The following is a 22,834-nucleotide window of genomic DNA, read 5'->3' on the forward strand; positions in this document are numbered from 1 at the left end:
TATTTGGTAGGTAATCTGAAGTCATTGGACATCTGGGGACATGGGGAAGAGAGCAGCATTAACATCAGAACCATCAAAAAATTATTCTGCCAGCACTATAGGGGATAGATGAAATAGGAAAAGGGGAACAAAATGAGGCCAGTTTTGAGGCTCTTGCAGTAATTTAAACAAATTAGGAAGCTAAATTAGTGTGATGGCAATGGGTTAAAATAAATATTTAATGAGAATCTAGTTGTTTGGGAGGAGATTGCTGTAGTCCATAGCCTGGGTAAATTAATTGATGAAATGAATGGTAGTGCCATTAACAAATAAAAAAGCTGGAAGAGAAGCTAGCTGACTTTTGAGTTGGAGAAGGAGATCAGGACATTTTGAAGTAACAGTAGTGTGCATAGAGGGAGAATTACCTAATATTTGGAAATATGGAAGTTTGAAGGAAAGGTTGACTACAGATAAAGTTTTTCATTTGCATGGAAGTAAAAATTAAGATATTAAAAGAGTATTAGGAAAAAGGGAACCAAAGAATTTAGTTTTTCATTACAAATTTAAATATTTTTCTTGTGTTGTGTCCGTTAGGACTTGCTTTGTCATTACCAAAATGATTGGTAAATTTTAAGCTTTAAGATTTCTATTTAGTGAGCAGGACCAGGAGATCGTTATATATACTTCAACAACAATACCATATGATGATCAATTCTGATGGCTGTGGTCCTCTTCAACAATGAGATGAACCAAATCAGTTCCAGTAGAGTAGTAATAAACTGAACCTGCTACACCCAGGGAAAGAACTCTGGGAGATGACTATGAACCATTACTTAGAATTCTCAATCCCTCTATTTTTGTCCGCCTGCATTTTTTATTTCCTTCACAGGCTAATAGTACTATTTCAAAGTCTGATTCCTCCTGTACAGCAAAATAACTGTTAAGACATGTACACTTATATTGTATTTAATTTATACTTTAAAAATTTTAACATGTATTGGTCAGCCTGCCATCGGGGGGAGGGGGGGGCAGGGGGAATGAGGGGGAGAGGAAAAAGTGGAACAAAAGGTTTGGCAATTGTCAAAATTACCCATGCATATAACTTGTAAATAAAAAGCTATAATTAAAAAAAAAAAAGATTTTCTATTTAGTTATTGTGTTAGCAGTGGGAAAACTGTCCTTAGGAACATTTAGCGATTTGTCAACATCATTTCATAAATTAAAATGGAATTCATTTTTAAAAAGTAAAAAAGGGATTTATTAATTTTTGCTAGAAAACATTTTAAAGTTTAATTTAGAAGTATTGTATGTCTATATTACCTTACTTTGGGCATATTGTAAATTTAGTGTTGGTCTTTTCCCTCTTTACCTAGCTTGTTCTTTCCTGCTTTTTCAGAGCAAATTGTAGATACTCAGCATCTATTTACTTTTTGAGGTTTTTGATATTTAGTATTTCTCTTTAAAGTGGGAAGGAAGAAGTGTTTGGTATCTTTTGGTTCTGAAATACTCCCCTTGGAAACCCAGGAAATAGTTGAGATATTCCCTCCCTCTTTGAGTTACTTTTTTTTTTTTTTTTTTTGCTGAAGCAATTGGGGTTAAATGACTTGCCCAGAATCACACAGGAAGTGTCAAGTGTCTGAGATCAAATTTGAACTCAGGTCCTCCTGACTTTAGAGATGTTGCTCTATCCACTGTGCCACCTAACTGCCCCAACGTTTAATTTTTAAAAGATACAAGTTTTCCAGAGAACAGCACATTAACATTTTATAGCTACCTCTGGTATCCATCCCTTTTTTATCTAGTCAAGGAAACTAATTTATTCCAGGTGGTAATTTTTTTTTTTTTTTTTTGGTCTAGAATTCACAATAGATATACAAATAATTTTTAAAATTTTCATCAGTTTAAGGAATTCCTTGTGAGTCAGTCAGTAGCATTTACTATTAATTTATAAAGTTCTCACCATGTGCCCCTGTACACAAAAGACAGTTGCCTTAATGGAGTTCACATTCTAATGAGGGTGACAACTGTTTACAGATGTGATGGATATACAGGATAAATTGAAGATAATCTCTTGTGGAAAATTCTAACAACTGAGAGGCTAGAGAAGAAGGATTGGAGAAAGTGGGATTTGAGCTGAGTTTAGAAGATGCCTGGAGATTGAGCATTGCAGGTATAGAGTAGAGACAAACAGGGCAAGTAATTCAGGAAATGGAATGTTAAGTAAGGAGCAGTAAGAAGGGCATTATTGGTGGATAGCAATGACTAGTCACTGGACTTGTGGCCTTTTAAGAGACAGAAGGTGTTGCTGTTGAACCCAAACATCAAAATGAGGATTATTTACTACCATCTGTATCACTCTGGGGAAGGCATTCCTGTCTACACAGATCATCATGACAACTCAACTTTAACTTGTAGTCTTAGAAAATTGTGTGACATGCAGCGTTCAGAATTTGAACCCTATATCCATTACCAATGGGTGTTTTTCATCATACTTGAGATGAGCATAGTAATTACATGCTCTGAATCTTTTTTGAGAATTATTGAATAATGTCTCCTAGAATTTTTCCCTGGTCCAGAGCCTGCCTTAAATGAAATTATATATAGGCCATACTCTAGAATGATTGGTCTCCAGTAAAGGTAATTTTGTTCAGTATTGTAGGTGCTTGGAAAGATTTCCTTATGAAGGAATAGAGCTCAGAGGAGATTAGTTGAAGAGTGTTAATTCATTCACAGCAGAACTGAAATACTATTTGACTATCTAAGATATGAAAATCAGAGCTTAAACCTAAGCCTTTAGAGTGTATTTTCTAGAGTGAAGCTTTAAAAATTATCTCCAGTTTTTCAATTGATTTTTTTTTTTTTCTTTAGAATTTGTTTTCTGGTGATATGGATGGCTATACCACTCCTAAAGCACTGGCTCTTGAGACTCCAAATTATATTTGGCTACATGTTCCTCATAAGTAGTTAGAGAAGAAAACTTGGAGAGCTAGATGTAATTGTCAGTCAGATATTAAGACCAAAAGCCTAATTTTCGACCAGAATGAGTGTTTAGTCATGTAAAATTATTGAAGCAATCCAAATTCATGCCAGATATCATTTCAAACCAAAGTAGATAAGGAATATAGTCAGACAAAAAGATCTTAGCTCTTTGCTCCAGTTTCAGTTGGTGTTAGTGTTTTAAATTGGCTGATACTTTTTCTTTCTTCTCCTGTTCCATCCCCAATTTTATGTTTTCAAGCAGGAGGAGCTGTACATGTTACCAAGAAATAGTACAGAAATCCTAAGTCCTGGTGTAACTATTGTCAGAACTGGTTGGTGATGACCACTTTCTCCCCCAACCCCACCCTGAAGTAGTGGGAGGGGAGAAGTCCAACTGTTAACTTTAACCCATCCTGTCTGCCTGCTAGAAGGCCTGTTTCCCACCCTAATGGTTTCTGCCTAACAAATGGTGTTTCTTTCTTACAGCATTATGATCCTGGACTTGTTGTGGTGATGGTAAACTTAGCAGTGGTAATTTTTTATTTTCAGACTGAATTACTCCTTTTTGTCATCAGTGCACCAATATGTTAGGCTTACTTTCTCTGTTGTAGCCTTCATCCCTCTGCTTGGTCTTTTTCATTTTCCTTTCCTTTCCTTTATGCAACTTGTCTGATCCCTGTTCATTAAAGGGTAATGCTAAGAAGGGATGTATCTGTTTGTGATAGAACTGCCACCAAAAAAAAAAAAAAAAAAAATCATTTAAAACCTAAAATTCTAATACTGTTCAAACTTGATTTACCCCACAACATCATGGGCGCTAGCACTTGCTACTGCAATTTTCAAATAAATAAATTAATTAATTAAAACAAACTTTGACTGCCTTAGAAGGCAAAAGTACTGATGCAGTGTTTATGTACAGGGGTTTACGTAGTTATTGAATCTGTGCCAAAAGTCTTCATTCTTGCTAAAACAAAGCTTAACAAATAACAAAAAAGTAGAAAATAAAATTGAATTCCTTTGACTTTTTTTTTCAATTCCATTAGTTTATCTGATTTTACCAGTAAATCCCTGATTGAGACGTTTTAAAAGTGATATTACACTTAAGGACGTCATTTTTATAACTGTCTTTAATTTGGTCCTTTTGCTAAAGATTGCAGTCACTGCTTATTTATTATACCATTGGGCGCAAGGTAGTGATGTGTTTTTGGGGGTTTGGTTTTTGGGGAGGTTTTGTCTTTTTCTTTTTTTTTCCCTTTTTTTTTTTTTTTAAATTTGTTTGTTTGTTTAACTGGCAGTCTTTTAAAAAATCCAAATGAAAGCTATACTCCAGAAATGTTTTTTTCTTTGCTGGCATGAAAGGGGTCTTTTGGTTGTTTTTAAAATCTGAAATTTTAATTGCCCCCAATTAATTTCCTGTTTGTTGCTCAAAGTAACAGTTGGTCTTTGGTGATACTTAGGTAAACTCCTGGATTTTTACCACTGCCTGAAGATAAAAGTTAACTCTATAAATGCAGATCAGTTGAATACAAATTCCATAAATTCTTACATGGCTGTTTGAAAAAACTTAATCCTTGTCACCCAGAGTCCAAGATCCAATCAAGGTCATGGCATTTGTTGATTTTTTTTTTTAATGCCTCATTGTTGGCCTGATAAAGTTGATTTTTTTTTTTTTTTTGGCCCAAAGGTATAATATGTATATGTGTGTATAACAAAAGCAGTTTTTTACACCAGCCTGAGTGTAAAAGATGAGGGAAGTAAACATTGTGTTTTTTCACTCAAGGTATACTACGGATAAGGTAAGTCCTCTTTTCAAGTGGGCTTACATCACAATAAACAGCGCAAGTTGTGATGTAAAACAGCTGTGGTAGTAAAGTGCTTGTCTGCCCCATTTTGCTTTGTTTGGCTGGTTATGAGTGGATTAAAGATACATAAAAACAAATTTCAGCATAGTTTGATTAGTTTAAAGTCAATTTTCTTCGCAACTAGTCCTTTTCACAGCTTACTGATTGCCACAACCAATCTGGGAAATGAGAAAATAGTATTACTATTTTAGAAAGTTCTGGTGTATGAATAAAATCATGTTTGGCTACACAAGGGTACCTGCTTCCTCATTTAATTTTTTTATATTACCTCTTTTTTTTAATTGCTAAGCCATATTTTCACAAACAAATAAAATTAAGTTCTGATTTTCCTAAGTTGGCTTTATAAATTCCTAACATTTTTGTTGGAAATAGAGTTTTATATTTATGTAGATTCAGATGGCTATGGAGTAAAGGGGTTGTTAGAATAGAATGAATGATTTTTGATGGGAGGATCTTTAAAGTCAAAACAAAAGTTTTTAAATTTCCTGCTGCCAGTATGTACTGTAGGATTTTAATCTGACCACCAATCTCTTTTTGCCTTTTGCAAGAGTGATTAGGGCCTTATAAATCCCAGGTTGTTAAGTTAGCCAAAGGTGGTTGAATTTGAGCAGGAAAAAAAAAAGTGGGTTGGATGTAAGCTGTGAGAATGGCTTGTGTTTGGTTCACTGTAGCTTTCTGGTCTCTGCACTCCAAGGCAAGATCTCTAACCACCCAAACCCACTGTGTAAAGTGAGCTGATGACTTGGCTTTATGCCTCACCTGCTTATGTGTTCCTGTTTCAGGGAGAACAGATCCCATTCCTATCGTTGTCAAGTATGATGTCATGGGTATGGGTCGAATGGAAATGGAGGTAAGCTGATCTTGCTAGTCCATTGTTTTATGAAATGTGTGAGCTACATTATGTTAATATAAATAAATATAGGTGTGGATAAGAGTATACTCTGTAAAAAGTAGAGTGGTAGATAATAATAATAATAAACTATAGTACTTTTTCTTTGAATTTAAAAAAATGGCTTCATAACATTTTATGCTGTGATTCCTATAAGAAAAGCAGGTGATTCAATAACTCATTTTTATCTCTGGGAAACCTGAGTCACAGAGAGGGTTGTAGATTTACCCATGATCACAACTCTGGCAAAATATAAGGATCCTGAAGTCCCTGAATTGTATAGTATTTTCCCCCTAGGCAGCCCTACTTGTCTTAAAATTTTCTATTGCAATAAAAGTCTTTCCCCTCTACAAAGGAGTATTAATCCCTCCTTCCCTATACTGATTACCTGAAATTTTTTTGCCACTTTTAATTCTTTGAGATTTGCATTTCCATAAAGTGAAGTCCATTATTGACATTGGATGTGCCTGCTGGGAACCACTGCTGTGGAAGGATTAATGAATTGTTTTGCATGCCATTTTCTCTGTGGGGTGACAAAAATGGGAGACAGTTAAGTAAGATATACAACGATTTTTTTTTTTTACAAACAATACTGTATTTGATAATGCAACACTTTTTAGTTTAACTGAATCATATAAGGATCATAAAACTGATCTGATTCTTTTCTTATTAAGCTTGATTATGCTGAAGATGCTACCGAACGGAGGCGTGTCCTAGAAGTAGAAAAAGAAGATACAGAAGAGTTGAGGCAAAAGTACAAGGTACTTAATCAAGATTGTCTGTGATTGGAGTCTCCAGGATAAATGTAAAGACAACTTTTCAAAATTAATAATTTATGATAATATTTAGCTATATTATCAGATGGCTCCAGTTACTTCCAAAGCTCCTTTGGGAAATTTGATTTTTGATGTGGTTGCAAACTTATTAGATTCATTGTACCATTGGATCTTGACAGTTTTATATTTTAAATTGATCATCTCTTAAATTTTTAAAGTTATGGCTAACAAAATACATTCTGGCTGTTTTTTGAAAGGGGATGGGGGAATTTTTCCATCACTAGTTCTCTGGAAATGTTATATTAAAGATCTTGTAGGGGTAGGGAGAGGTTGTTATGGGAGAGACAGAAAGCCTTCTAATTTAGACTCGAAGGAGCCATCAGACACTACCTCCTGAAGATAATATACTGCTTCCAATCACTGTTTTTGCCTTCCAAACAGTTGATTGGAATAGCTTATTGGAGATTTATTTGGTGTCTGCTTGCTGCAGAAATGTATGGAGTTAAAGATCCATTCAGATTCAGTAAAGAATTTTGCACAAATACTTATTGGGAGTCTGAGGGTGGGGTGGGGGAACTATAAAAGAGAAAAAAAACCAAACCTTACAACACACTAAGTCTTCCTGCTATAGGAATTGCTGGCAAATAAATGGTTTGATACTTAATGGATTTGTTACCTCATTGATGTGAGTGCTCCAACTGTACAGATCATTTGTAAATTACTTATTAGTCTTAAATATCTATAGTCTTATGACTATTCTGAAATAGAGTGGAATTTTATATCCTGATCTAAGACTTTGGTCTCATAGAATCAGCTACTGTTTGTGGAAAACAACAACTATACATTTCCTTTAATTGCAAAAAGATGTATTGTTTGAGCACATGTAATGAAAGTGTCTAGGAACTTTAGAAAATTTTTGTTTCTGTTTGTCTAGTTAACCTTGTAATTTAGAACAAATGGGAGTTAGAGATAAAGATATTTTAAATAAATACACTTAGTTTTAATCTAAGACCTTTTATTTTGAAAACTGAAACAATTATTTCAATATTTCAGGTCAGGTTAACTGTGGCCATTCAGGAATTGTAGGTCACTAGCAACCAGAAATATATTGAAAGGAGATTCTAGTCTCCCACGTCCTACTTTGTTACTTGTGAATTTGTCAAAATATTTGGTTGTAACCAAAACAAATATTTTAAAATTTTTGAATTGTTAATTTTGAGAGAGATTTGTTCCTTGTTATCAAAGAAAAATTCTTTTCCTTTTTTATCAATTTCCTTTTATAATTTTACTTGAAAAACTTTAGAATCCAAACATGAGGTTGTGTGTATGAATAAATAGATATTTCACTTAAAAATTTCTGTATCATTTTTCATAGTGGATCTCAGATCTATATGCTGGTAACATTATCTGTGCATATGTAGAAGGAATTTTCTTTTTGTCCTGCTCTAGTTTGAAATGGAACTAGTATTTCTCCATTCACAAGTAATTAAAATATTTAAAGTGATAGAGAAGTGACTTGCCAAAGTCCTCACAGAGCTAACTAATTTAGGCATCAGAATTTGAACCCAGATTATCAATGAATGTTCTTTCTGCATCATATTGCTTCTCCCTTGCCTTCCTTTTGTTGCCTTATAGATTTAAACTAATCATGCAAAAAGTTTTAATTTTCAGAGCAACCACCAGAGAAAGCATAAACCTCTAAAAATTAATCCTGTCTCTAAGCCATCTTGCCTTAGGAATAGGAACTTTATGTTTTAAGAGTCTGATGGGTCGGTCCATTTTCAGTAAGAATAGTTGGGTTTAAGGACCTTATCAGATTTCATGAATTACTTTACACAGAAACTGATGACTTAGTACTAAATTTTTTTCTCTAAATAAAATTTTTGTACTTTTTTTCTTTTGTGATATTTACATTTAAAACAAATGATTTGGGTTTTTTAGATTTCACCTCCCCAAGTCATCAATTGAAATGTGCTTTCTTTTTTAAAAAGTAAAAACACTAAGCAAATTATAAATTTAGAGGAAATCTAGAGAAGGAAAAAACTTGTCTTTAAGCAAATATTGTAATTTTTAAATACTGTCACACATAAGGACATTATTTATAAAAGTTTTACATAGAAACTGTTTTAGATAATAAGCAAACATAACTTTGACAATGTATCTTTTCCTTCTATATTAAAATGTTCTCTGCACGTGAAATTTGAAAGCAGATTTTTGTGTTATCTTTGCCTAACTATTTTTAAATTTCTGGAATTTAAAACACATCAAAATTATACATCTATGGAATAATGTCTCTTCAAACCACAGTCCTATATATGTTTCACAAATTCCCATGGTTTTAGCAGATTGAAGCTTTTTGTTTGATGGGTAATTTGAACCTTTTGCTTATAAGATAAGGAATTAAGATATCCTTTTTCAAAGAAAGTCATTACTTAAACTTTTACATGAAATCTAGTTAATCATATTTTGATTTGTTCAAGTATGTGCTAGCCAAACATCATAGACCAGAATTCTCATATCAAAAATTAAAACAAACAAAAATATCTGAAATACTGCTTTTCTATCAGTGGAATATTGAATTTAAAGTTGGATTTGATTGATGTATTGATTTCTTTTGTTTAACTTTTCCCCTTTGTTATAAGAGATACCACCTCTGGGAAGATGGGGCAGGAGTGAGGGGTGCACAGGAAGACATACTAGGAAATAATAGTGATGAAAATCAAAAAATATTCATTTAAAATGTTTTTGGAGGTCGGAAGGAATAAGACCTTTGTTCTAAGGAACAGCGTTTTCTATGTACATTTATGGCTTTCAAAAACTTGTGAGGCAACAATGTGGTAAAACCACTAATTTGCAAGATAAGAAGATTTAAGAAACTATTGATTTGATGAAATCAGAACTATAAAATATTTGTAAGAATGCAGTTTTTTAAAATAAACTTTAAACTTCAAATTTCATTATCATTAGATGTTTATGGAAACAAATCACAGTATAAGCCATTTATATATAGTATAATTGATCTTTGTTTTTTATATTCATTCTCACATTTAGTCAGAAGAACTCTCTGAAATTGGATTTAGGTCAGCAGGCATTTATTAAGCACCTGTTAAGTGCCAAATACTTGAATAGCTATGAACACAAAAAATGAGCAGTGTTGACCTCAAGAAGCTGACTCCTATTATCATTACCTGGAATATGAGGAGGAGGAATAATGACAAATAACAGCTCATTAACATAACTTTTAAAGTTTTCAGAATATTTTACAATTCATTTGGACCCCATAACAACCTTGGAGGCTAGAGGCTATTATTAGGAAACTTGACATCCCTAGAAATTAAGGGTTTTCCCCCAGGTCACACAGTTACAGTGTTTCTGAGACTGGTTTTAGACTTGGGTCTTAATCCCTGTACAGCTAACATTCTTGTATATATTAACTAAAAGGCTTGCCTGGATAAAAAGGCTTTCTTCTCAGGGAAGAAGTTGGTATCCAGGGGAGCTCACTTGCAGGCAGACATCCAACTTGATTGTATTTAGTTCTAAACCTACTATTAAAACCCAGTTCTTATTCAGTGGTGTAAACACAAATCTTAAAATATATGTAGAATGGTTTGAGTGTGCAATCCATTTTGAAAAATATTCTAAATTTCTTGGATTCTTATTTTAAAGTGTTCTGTATTTTTTTGTTTGTTTGTTTTGTTTTGTTTGTTTTCTCACACCTGTGATTTCTCTAGGGAAGTCCTAGTGAAGATTGCTGGTGTGCCACACCTTATTTGCCACTTACAGTCTTAGGGAATTGCTTGTGCCCTGAGAGGTTGTGCATATTGTTAGATGCAGAACATCTGACTCTTTAACTCTGCAACCTGCTTTCTCCTAGCTACCCTAGGAACTTGTTTTCGCCTTATAAGTAAAATCCTAAAAGTCCAGCAGGGGGAGTATTTTCAGTTTTTTGTTTTGTTTTGTTTTGTTTTGTTTTCAGTTATCACAAATTTTGAATTAGATGAATCCAAATAAATGTCAGAAAAACTGAAGCTCACAAAGAATTACAAGAAATGTATGTCCCAAATCTGTGGTTGATATATTTTACATTTACTGTATGTATGTATATGTGTGTGTATATGTGTATTTATGTATCTATATAAAAGTATTTTTATGAGAAAATTTGAGTGTGGAGTAGACAGTTCTACCTATTGAAAATTTTAATCAAAGAGGTTAACTAAGTATTTAATGTAGATGGGAGATACTATTGACAGTATTTTATCCCTATCTAAATTAAACATTTTTATAGTATTGTCAAGTGACAGTTTATCCTTCCTCCTCCTTACCCCCCTCCTCCATACTTATATGATTGGACAGCTAGCTGTCATAATAGAGTGCTGCACCTAGAATCAGGAAGACCTGAGTTCAAGTTTGGCTTCAAGTTCAAATTTTGGCAAGTCAATTTCTGTTTAATCCACTGGAGAAGAAAATAGCATTCCACTTTAATATCCTTGCCAAGAAACTCCTATGAACAGTATTGTTGTGCAGTGGGGCACAGAGGCACAGAATCAGACATCATTGAACAACAAATGTACATCAGTGATCAGTTGTTTGCTTGAAAAAAGCCGAAGAGAATGGAAGATAAACCAGGAAAAAGCAGAAGTTGCAGAAGCAGGAATATCGATGACTCTCTGGTTGTTAATCAGTTACTAAATAATTATGAATTGTCTTTTCAAGAAACAGGGTGACTTCTCTCAGATATTTTTAAGGACATGGATGGGAAGTCCCAACATTCTTTAGATCCTTGAAAACTAGAAGGTTCTTGGGAAAGGAACTTTGCTACAACTGAGGCTTCCTGCAACAATTCCTCCCTGGGAAGCCAGATGCTCTACTTTCTAGAAAAGCCTCCTATTCTAGCTAACTCAGTGTTTATGTAATATTTGGGAAATATAATAAAATCCCATAGTCAGTTGGAACAGTCTTTTTCTGATTCATCATTTCTCTTCATCAAATGACATATTCAAACATTTTTTTCACACATATTCTGTGTGTGTGTGTGTGTGTGTGTGTGTGTGTGTGTGATTAATTGAGACTTGTTCTTATTAACTTAAGGTATCAGAATAGTGAAGGTATCATGACTTACAAATTTAATTCACATTGTCAGTGTGGTTTTTTTCTCTTTATGAGACATTTTAAATATTGAATCAGAACGGGCAAGGAATAGAACATATGTCCTCTGCTTTTTCCTGTCTCATGCTCGTTATGTTGTACAAATGCAGTATTGAATTCAAAACTGCTTCAGTTTTATAGATTCCTTGTAGTCAACTGGAATTTACATCATAGGAGCACCTTCTGTGCAAAAATTTGATTCCTCTTTGGTTTGTGATTATATGAATTAGGTTCCTGGAATATGGTTTGGAAAAAAATGTACTTTTTGTTGTTGTTTGTTTTCCTGAGGCAATTGGGGTTAAGTGACTTGCCCAGGGTCAGATAGTTGAATATATTAAGTGCCTGAGACTGGATTTGAACTCAGGTCCTTCTTGACTTTAGGTTGGCATTCTATCCACTGCACCATCTAGCTGCCCCTTGTAAACTACTTTTTCTGAAGTGATGTTGGATTGCCAGATTCACTTTTATAATAAAAAGTTGTATTTATTAGCCAAACACATTATTATAGCTGTATATCCTTTAGCTATGTGGCCTTAGTTATCTGTTCTAAAACTGTGAACTTTTGTAATGTTCTTCTCTGACATTGTCTTCATATCAAATCCCTTTGAATAACAATATGTAAAGATATTTTGTTGGTTCAGTTGTATGGATTTTATGCCCCATTATTGTTCCTTAAATGACTTTTTTGGGGGATCTGTAGTGTTGATGAAAAAACATGTCCCTCTTCAGGTAAGTGATTTTTTTTTTTTAAACTTCCGTTTAATGGGTTTCATTTTTCTTGCTATTATAGGATTATGTTGATAAAGAGAAGGCTATTGCCAAAGCCCTAGAAGACCTCCGAGCTAACTTTTACTGTGAACTCTGTGACAAGCAATATCAAAAACACCAGGAGTTCGACAACCATATCAACTCCTATGATCATGCACACAAACAGGTGGGAAAGAGTTAACTGCTTACAGGAACCATTGGTTTCTGGTTTAATATCTTCTCTGCATTCTTGTTTTATAAATATAAAAGTTTATAAGTTTAACTTTTCCCTACCCACATATTTCATTTCCTTCCATTTTAGGATTCATTTTTGGATGCTCTTGGCTGTGATTTCCCATCTATACACATTCATTTGGAAAATTATGCTTTTGACATGTTTGTGTACTGACTGCTATATTTTCAAATTAAATTTAAAAAACATTTGGAGGGTATGGAAGATCCATATCTACTTGCTAGTAGTGAACCTGACTAATATTATATGTAGTTTTCTTATGGAAAAAGTCCTGACACTTACATTCTCTCCAGATTTGAAGTGAAAGGAATGACTGAATTTCATAGATTTTTAGAAGGTTTTCATTAAATAAATATTTTCAAGAAAATTACAAATTAATGCCTGTTGTAACTAAGCACTTTATTTTTAAAAAATTAAATAATGGCAGAATATATTAGTATCTTTATAAAAGGATGCTTTAAGATACCTTAACCATCTTTTTTTTATTAGCATGGAAAAGAAACTTGGGGATATCTTTCTGCCTCATATAGAAAGCAGGAGCTTAAAGAAGAAAATAGTAATTTCCCTTGATGAAACTTTGAAAAGGGGACACAAGCCTTCAATCCCACAGCAAAGGTTCTGTCTGGATAAAGGATGACTTTGTCAGAATATGCTGGCAGATAGTTCAGTTCTTATTTATGGAACTTGTAAATTTGTAAGATTTATGAACTTTTTAAAGAAGTTGCACTTGTTTTAACATTTTGATTTTGAGATTGGTGAAATTTCATTCTTGTTGCTCTTTTAGCTATAAAAGTCCATGAAAATTTTAAAAGGCAAGTTATGACTTGAAGTTTTAGTTTTAGGAAGAGATGGGTTGATTTGCCTATGTGGTATGTGTAGGTTTTTTGGTTTGTTTGGTTGGTTAGTTATTGGGTTTTTTTAGTTGTGATTTAATAAAAATGAGTTTGGTCATCTATAGACTACGCTTGATGTTTCGCCCACAGTGAATTTAACCAGATTATTAAAAAAAAAAAATACTTGTTTGTTCATAAACACCTTTTGAACTTAACTTCTTTGGTCATTGCTTTGAACATATTGTCAATATGACATTATTTGAAGAAGTTGGGGGAATCAATTCTTGAGCAATAGTGTATGCAGTTCACATCTTTTCCAAATTAACTTTCACAGAGGAAAAGATGAGCTATGTAATAACAAATGCTATTACTCATGTAATTATTTTCAGATTCATCATTTCATTAATTATAATCTAAATCATTGGAAGGGGAAAATAGTCTTCAGTTGTTTCTTATTGTTTTACCACTTAAGAGATTTTGTAATTTTAAGAATAAATTCTAGTTAAGAGGCTCTATATCATTATAAAAATAGCAGGAAAAAACTAAAATACCACAAGATATCTAAGGCACAGGTACAGTGGATAGAGTATTGGCCCTGGGGTCAGGAGGACCGAGTTCTAATGTAGACTCAGACAGTTGACACTTACTACTGTGTTATCCTAGGTAAGACATTTAATGTTGATTGCCTCCTCTCTTCCCCTTTCCCACTTCCATCTCCCAAAAGAGCTAACTTTAAAAAAATCAGTGTAGGTAATTGTAGAACAGGGTACCTAGTGCTCCATTTTATACTAGAAAAAAACTATGAAAAAAGTGCAGTTTATCAACCCTAGAGGCTAATCTAAAACAGTTAGTTAATAAGTAGATTTATATGTTTTACTTACCCTCTTTATGATTCACTTTGGCATTTCATGCTGTCAGGTGTACCATAAGAAGTTGTTTCTTTTTATTCTGCTACTTAAACAATGCTAATCTTTCTTTTACTGAAATGCTTATACTTTGAACTTATATTTAATGAAGGATTGAATCAGGAAATAGCAACAATAAAAACATATAAAACAAAAAAAATTATGGAGTTGTGCTATAACTTGTTTTCCTTAGCTTATCTCTCACAGCATTTTAAATTTTCTCAAGAAATTTTAATGTTAGTACATCCCAGATAAATAATCTTTCCAAAAATAGGAGCCTATTTTTTCTCTTTGATCATAAATACATGCCTTCAAATTTACCATCCCTTAAAATTTTACGTGTTCTAGCATCATTAAAACCTTATTCCTGTGGTCCAGAAGGCATACAGAATTGTGAATCTGAGCCAATAGGTAAATGTTCATAGCCATGTGGTGGTGCCTCTAATTTGCATCTTCCAAGTTTTCATCATTGAAAACTAATAAAACCATTAAAGGGGAAATTAGCTAAATTGCCTGATAGTGGCTTGTTGAAATGGGTAGTCTCAGTACAATCAATTTCTCCTAGGCTAAATCTCTTACAGTGAATGATGCTAACATTAACTCTTTATTAAAATTGTATTTATATATTGCCCTCAAATTCTCCTCTACTCTTTATTTTAATTAACATTTAAATGATTTAAAAGAAATGCATAATTTTTGAGAAATGGTTTATCTTTCACAAATTTAAAAACTTAAGGTATGCAATAACTATTTTTAGCATCATGATGTGTGTAAGCATTCTTAAATTTTCTGATAATGCTCTTGGTTGCATCTTAAAGAAATCCATAAAGCTTTCTTGGCTTCTCTAAATTCTGGCATATTTTACCTGCCTACCCAGAAAGTCATTTGTAATTGAAATGAAACTATTATCTCTATTCCCTATTTTCTTGTCCTACCCCAATTTTTTCTCATTACATACATACATACATGCATGCATACATACATACACACATACATTTTCTGTCATTTTGAGGAATCAAAACCTCAGTTGAATGAATGATTAGTTTATCTTTTACTGTAACCATTGAAATTAAATTTGTATTTTCAACCCCTGCTAAACTGGACATTGTCTTTTTATTTTTTTTTTTAATAATAGCTTTTTATTTTCAAAATATATGCAAATATTATAAGCAAATTAGAAGAACATAGGATAGTTCTTCTGAAAGGATTATTACCTTTCAGATCTGTGGAGAAGGAAGGAATTTGTGTCCAAAAAAGAACTGGAACTCATAATTGAATACTAGATAGATAATTTTGATTATATTAAGTTAAAAAAAAATTTTTTACAAACAAAACTAATGCAGACAAGATTAGAAGGGAAGCAATAAATTGGGAAATCATTTTTATATTTAAGCGTTCTGATTAAAAAAATTCTAAAATATATAGAGAATTGACTCAAATTTATAAGAATCAAGTCATTCTCCAATTGATAAATGGTCAAAGGATGTGAAGAATTTTCAGATGAAGAAATTGAAACTATTTCTAATCCTATGAGAAGGTACTCTAAATAACTATTAATCAGAAAAATGCAAATTAAGACAACTCTGAGATACCATTACACACTTCTCAGATTGGCTAAGATGACAGGAAAAGATAAAGGTGAATGTTGGAGGGGATGTGGGAAAACTAGGACACTAATATATTGTTGGTAGAACTGTGAACGGATCCAGCCATTCTGGAGAGCAATCTGGAATTATGCTCATAAAGTTATGAAACTGCACTTACCTTTTGACCCAGCAGTGTTTCTAGGGGGCCTATATCCCAAAAAGATCTTAAAGGAGGGAAAGGAACCCATATGTGCAAAAATGTTTGTGGCAGCCCTTTTTTGTAGTGGCAAGAAACTGGAAACTGAGTGGATGCCCATCAGTTAGAGAATGGCTGAGTAAATTGTGATATATAAATGTTATGGAATATTATTGAAACGATCAGGATGATTTCACAGAGGCCTGGAGAGACTTACATGAACTGATGCTAAGTGAAATGAGCAGAACCAGGAGGTCAGTATACATGGCAACATCAATATTATACAACAATCAATTCTGGTGAATGTGACTCTTTCCAACAATGAGATGATTGATATCAGTTCTAGTGATGAAGAGAGCCATCTACACCCAGAAAGAGGACTGTGGGAACTGAATGTGGATCTCACTCGTTTTGTTGTTGTTCGCTTGCAATTTTGTTTTCTTATTCATTTACTTTATTTTTTTATCTGATTTCTCTTGTGCAGCAAGAGAATTGTATAAATATGTTTGTACATATTGGATTTAACATATATTTTAACATGTCTAACATATATTGAATTGTTTGCCATTTGGGGGGGTGGGGAAAGGAGGAGAAAATCTGAAACAAAAGGCTATGCAAGGGTTAGTGTTGTCAAATTATCCATGCCTGTGTTTTGAAAATCAAAAGCTTTATAAAAGAAAAGAATTACAGATATCATTTTCCGATCTAAGGATGCAACCAAAATATATATATATATGCAGATATTTTTCAACATTCACCCTTGCAAAGTGTTCAGGTTTTTCTCCTTTTCTTCTCCCAACCCTCCCCTAGACAGCAGGTAATCCAATATATTAGACATATGCAATTCTATACATATTTCCATATTTATCCTGCTACACAAAAAGAAACAGGTCAAAAGGGGGCAGGGAATGAGAAAGAAAACAAAATACAAACAACAACAAAAAGAGTGAAAATGCTATGTTGTGATACACACTCAGCTCCCACAGTTCTCTGAGTGCAAATGGCTCTCTTCATCACAAGATCATTGAAACTGAAACTGGCCTCAATCATCTCATTATTGGAAAGAGCCATGTTCATCAAAATTGATGGTCATATAATATTGATGTTGTCATGTATAATGATCTCCTGGTTCTACTCAATTCATTTAGCATCAATTCATGCAAATCTCTCCAGGTCTTTATGAAATCATCCTGCTGATCGTTTCTTATAGAAGAATAATATTCTATAACGTTCATATACCATACTTACTTAATCATTCCCCAACTGATGGGCATCCACTCAGTTTCCAATTTCTTGCCACAAACATTTTTGCACTTATGGGTCTCTTTCTCTCCTTTAAGATTTCTTTGGGATATAGGCCCACTAGAAACCCTGCTGGGTCAAAGGGTATGCAATTTGATAACTTTTTGAGCATAGTTCTAGATTGCTCTCCAGAATGGTTGGATCAGTTCACAACTCCACTAATAATGTATTAGTGTCCCAGTTTTCCCACACCCCCTCCAACAATGGACATTATCTTTTAAAAAATAAACATAAACATATTTATTAGGAATTGTTACTTTTAAATATCCTCTGCTTTTTAGTCTTAAGATATCTCTTTGTGGCAATAGTTCACTTTAAAATTACTCAACTTCTTAATTAACTTTTCCAAATGAACAGCATTCTAAAAAGTTATCCATTCCCCCAGCCCACCCTTCTCCCTTTTTGGCTTAGCAGAATCAGTTTCCTTTCTCCCTTCAGGAACTTTTCTTGTTATCTCACCAATTTCAACTTCATTCTCTTAGATTTGGTTTCCTTTCCACACCAGCACCACTTGTGCTAAGCCTTAAGGCAGCTTCAACCAAAAAAAAAAAAAAAAAAAAAAAAAAAATGTGTTTTTTTTTTTTATATGACATGTAGAGCAGCAATAGTCTGGGAAAAGATGCCTTTACCTAGACCTCTGTTCTGTGGTCATGACTTTAATATAAGAGTAGGAAACACTACCCATATTTTGAAAAAGAAACTATAATTTAATATGTATAGAAGAATTGCATATGTTAAAACATATATTGGATTACTTGCTGCCTAAGGGAAGGGGGGGAGTGGGGAAGGAGGGTGAAAAATTTGAACCAGAAGGTTTTGCAAGGGTGAATGTTGAAAATTATCTTTGCATATATTTTGAAAATAAAAAGCTATTACTTTAAAAAAATATATCATTTTCAAAATCTTAGATTATAGACTGTTTCTTAGCTTGAAGATTTTTCTAGCTGTGAAGAACTTTTTCATGAGACTATTATATAGCAGCTACCCTAATTCTTTCTCTTCTGGATTGTTATTCATAGTTTTCTTCATTATATCATTCTGGTTAGCAGTAGCTGAATTTATTTTTCATTCTTTATATGACATTTTAGAAAATCATGGCTAATTGATTTAGTACCTAGTAGAGTTCTACATATTAGTCAGAAACTCTTAGTTATTAACAAAATTTGTAGATTTTACAAACTATCATTGGTTGGTGACAGATGTGGAACAAGAACAATATAGACATAATAACTTCTTGGAGTTCTTATTTTGCTGTTATCACCATTTTGAACTTCACATAAGAATTAATAGACTAGATGGCAACTCTGAAGTTGAAATAATCTTCTTTACTGATTAGATTTATACTCAGAGTAGGTTGGCAGTAACAAAATACCTGCCTTTTTCAAAATACATTTCAGGCTTAAGATTGTATATTTGGTGTTTATAGGGTTAGGACAGCAAATACAGAATGTAAAGCAGATTAAATGAAGCCCTAAAGACAAACTCCAGGTCTTTTTCCATATGACATGGTAGAGAGAAAAGAATGGGCCAGAATCAACATGGTGAAAAAAGACAATTGGAGTTTGGAAATTTGGGGGGTACTTGCCTTTGATGGGGGACAAGTATATTATTTCATTTAAACTCTTTAAGCTACTGAGTACCTATATATTTGTCATAAATTTACTGTAGTCATCAATTATTTTCTGTAGACATCAATTTATAAAATGGCAAGAATGGCAAAGTACAGGTATTTTGGCCCTTATAATCCACTCCCCAAAAAGATTTTACAATGAAGAGTAAGTGTGAAGGAATTAAATGTGTCAAAATGTGGGTACACGATAATTTTATTTTAATAGTCTAAGACAGATAGCTGAAGATAGTAAGTTGAGTGCATCTCAGCTGTACAGGAGATAACATTCTTTATCTGGAGCTGCATGGTGTGGTAAGTGAATGAATAAATTCTTGCTGACTTTTCTAGGGTTGGACTTCCCCTCCCCCCACTTCCTCTTATTTTCATGTTATACCCTATATGCCCATCACCTCCTTGGGAAAACAGAAAAATATATTTCTTCCTCTTCTCAGCCTTTTCCAATGTCAATTTCTCTTGAAAGCCTGACCCTGCCTGAAGAATCCTTTGTGGGCTGATGAATGAACTAGTTTAAGAGCAGAAGCTGCTCCCAAGCTCTGCATTCTCCTTTTAAGAGAGTGCCTTCAATTTCTTTAGGAAGTTTATTTATGAAATCTTGACTTCGTACCTTTGCTGTAAGGTCTAGCTGTTTGTTTGTTTGTTTTTTTGTTTTGGTTTGGTTTTTGCTTCTGTCAGATTTTTTGGTTCAAATTAATATTAACATACAATTAGCTAACTATATTGAAAAACTGATTATTCTAGCAAAAATTTTCCTGTGTTAGCACTAGTTAGTATCGGTTGATCTTTCAATGGTGTCTAGATATAATTTTGCTGTTTAATAAAGTCAAGTTAGCACATATCTTAATGTTCCCATTATACTCACTACATTATTTCAGTATTTTGATTTGTTTCCTTGTATTGTGTCTGTTTTATCTAATACCTCCTCCTCTTGTAGTGGAATTATGTATGAGAATACTTTGGAAGAACCTGCTACTTCCCAGAACAACTTGTTACAGTTTTGAATATGTTAGATTTTTCCTTACATCAAGCCTTACTCTGCTTCTGCAACTTTGCATCCATTACCCCTAGTTCTCACTTTTTTAATGAGCAAAGCAAAGATAGTATTTCATATTATTTGAAGACAGCTGACATATCCCTTCTGTATACTAAGTGGCCTGCACAGTGAATAGAGCTCCAGTCCTGAAGCTAGGAAGACTCTTCTTCCTGAGTTCAAATTTGGCCTTGGACACTTACTGTGTGACCCTGGGCAAGTCACTTAACCAGCCTTGTTTGTCTGTTTATCTCATCTGTCAAATGAGCTGGAGAAGGAAATGACAAACCAATTCTGTATTTTTGTCAAGAAAACTCCAAAATGGGATTTAGGAGAATTGGACATGATGTTGGAACGATAACAAATCATGTCTTTCTAAAGTCTTCAGGCTCAGTATCCATAGTTCCCTCATCCATTTCTAATCTGGCATGATCTTAAGACCGCTTCCTCATTGTCCTTTTTTAGATGCTTTCCCACTTTCTGCACCCCCATTTTCACACCTGATCTTGGGTGTTTGGAGGTAAGAGTATAGAAAAGAGACCAATCCTGCCATCTGGGGGAAGGGGTTGGGGGGTAAGAGGTGAAAAATTGGAACAAGAGGTTTTGCAATTGTTAATGCTGTAAAGTTACCCATGCATGTAACCTGTAAATAAAAGGCTATTAAATAAATTTAAAAAAAAAAGAAAAGAAAAGAGACCATTTCCAATAAGGAATCTATCATTATCCACTTTTCTTTCTTGATTAAACACTTTCACTCCCACAGAAGGAAACCTAGAATGTTCCTTTCAAACCCTGTCCCCAACCCCTTAATAGACTCAGATGTTCACTTTCTTAAGTGAACTCCTAATAACTATTATCCCGATATAGAGTAAGATAGATAATCACCAGGCCTTTAATTTAAACTTGCCTTGCCACGATGCTATCCAAACCTACAGGCAATACCATTGGACTAACATTCTTTTCCATATGTCCTGAAAGTGAGCATTTCTGTATTTGTCTTATTCATTTACAATTAAATTATGAGTTTTTTAGAGCAGTGACTATGTCACTGATTTTTTGTATCCCCAGCGTTTATAGCAGTACTTAGGGAGGGGGAGGAGAGAGAGAGGGGTGTGTGTGTGTGTGTGTGTGTGTGTGTGTGTGTGAGAGACAGAGACAGAGAGGGATTGATTTGCATTTTAAGAAGGATAAGTGTTTAATAAATGTTTTTCCTCTCTTTCATTCATTGTTGGTTTCCTTCCTAAAATGTGGAGCCTGGATTAGATAGAGAGGGGGAAAAATGTTGCTCTAGATGTCTTGTCAAGGAAAAATATCACCTTCATAATTCTGTGTGCCTTTAAATTTAACTTATGATCACTTTATCACACTTTCATATTGTTCCTTATCACACTGTTAATTTATATTGAGCTTGCAGTCTGCTTAAATCTCCAAAAATTCTTACTGTCTATCCATGCCTTCTTGCCTGTTACTTGTCAAGTTGATTTTTAAAACCCATGTGAAAGATTTTATATTTATTCTTACTCATTTTCATTTTATTTGATTTGACCAAGTGTGCTAGCCTGTCAAGATCTTCTTGAAATAGCTATTAATACTAGTTAATATCCTCCACAGTTTTATAGCATTTGAAAATTGAAAACTTTCTGTCTGTTTATTCAAATCATTGAGAAAAGTGTTAAATAACACAGAGCCAAACAGATGGATTCCAAGAGTTTTCCACCAGAGACCTTCTTCAAGAAATTCATGTGGAACCATTAATGACTATTCTTTAAATCTAATCAATAAGCCACTTCATTTCTATCAAATCAAGTCATCAGGTTCACCTCTGTCAAGTGTTTTACTAAAAACTATATAATCTATTCTCTTATTGGAAAATCAAGATAATATTAACCCTTCTTTAAACCTGCAGTACCTTTCCCATTTTTTAATAATCTTTCAAAAATCTCTGACAGTGGCTCCACAATTACATCATCAGTTCTTTCAGCATCTGTAGTTTAATGACCTTGGTAAATTGAATTTATCAAGGATAGTTGGGTTCTTGCTTTCTGGCTTTCCTACTCAGCTTGAAAAATAACTCTGAAAAGTTCTTTTAAATACTAAGAGCATTTTCCTTGACAAAGAATACTACCTTTTATATATGTCTTTAATCTTTTCCATGTGCTTTTTATATCCATATTATTTTTAAGAAAGCCTTTCAAGAGTTTCCCATCTTTCTTGAGCTAACTTCTCCTGTATAACCTATTTATCCTTTCTCTGAGCACATTAAAATGTGCACTACTAAATTCTAGGGTGCATGAGAGACAGTGTAATTTAGTGGATCGAGTGCTGGACCTGGCATTAGACAGACTTGAATTCAGATTCCAACTTTGACCTGATTACTTTCATTGCCACAAGAAAATTATTTAGTAACCTAAATGTCAGTTTCTTTGGTAAAATGGTGATAACATCTTGTAAAACCTACCTTAGGAGGATGTTTTAAGTCTCAATTCAATGAGAACTGTATTAAAGTTCACCATCATGTTTCCATTCTAAACTTGTGATCTGTTTGGTTTCCTGACCTAGTTTGTATTGCATATTCCCCAGTAGAATGCAAACCCTTTGGGGCATGAACTAATTTTTGTCCTTATACCTTCAGTGCTTGACATGAGGTGAGCACTTAATAAATGTTGAATAAGAAGAATTGTTAGGAACCCTGTTCCCATTGTTTTTCCCACATATATATATATAT

The 22,834-nt window shown here is 33.6% G+C and overlaps 1 protein-coding gene across 10 annotated transcripts in view; it reads left to right on the forward strand.

Moving 5' to 3' along the window:
* The window catches only part of GPATCH8 (G-patch domain containing 8), a 108,272-nt gene that overhangs the window by 71,974 nt on the left and 13,464 nt on the right, over window positions 1–22,834 (forward strand). For 6 of the 10 annotated variants that reach the window (XM_023502435.2, XM_012548420.3, XM_031966008.1 and 3 more), the window contains 4 exons: window positions 3,445–3,489; window positions 5,603–5,670; window positions 6,384–6,470; window positions 12,421–12,564. In XM_023502435.2, the coding sequence (XP_023358203.1) occupies window positions 5,644–5,670; window positions 6,384–6,470; window positions 12,421–12,564 (258 nt within the window). In that variant the 5' untranslated portion in view covers window positions 3,445–3,489; window positions 5,603–5,643. Of the gene's footprint in view, window positions 1–1,662; window positions 3,490–5,602; window positions 5,671–6,383; window positions 6,471–12,420; window positions 12,565–22,834 lie in introns of those variants that run through there. The other 4 variants (XM_012548419.3, XM_012548422.3, XM_031966012.1 and 1 more) reach the window with 2 other exon arrangements.

Source organism: Sarcophilus harrisii, chromosome 4, assembly GCF_902635505.1.
Source record: "Sarcophilus harrisii chromosome 4, mSarHar1.11, whole genome shotgun sequence".
In the NCBI taxonomy this organism is placed as follows: Eukaryota; Metazoa; Chordata; class Mammalia; order Dasyuromorphia; family Dasyuridae; genus Sarcophilus; species Sarcophilus harrisii.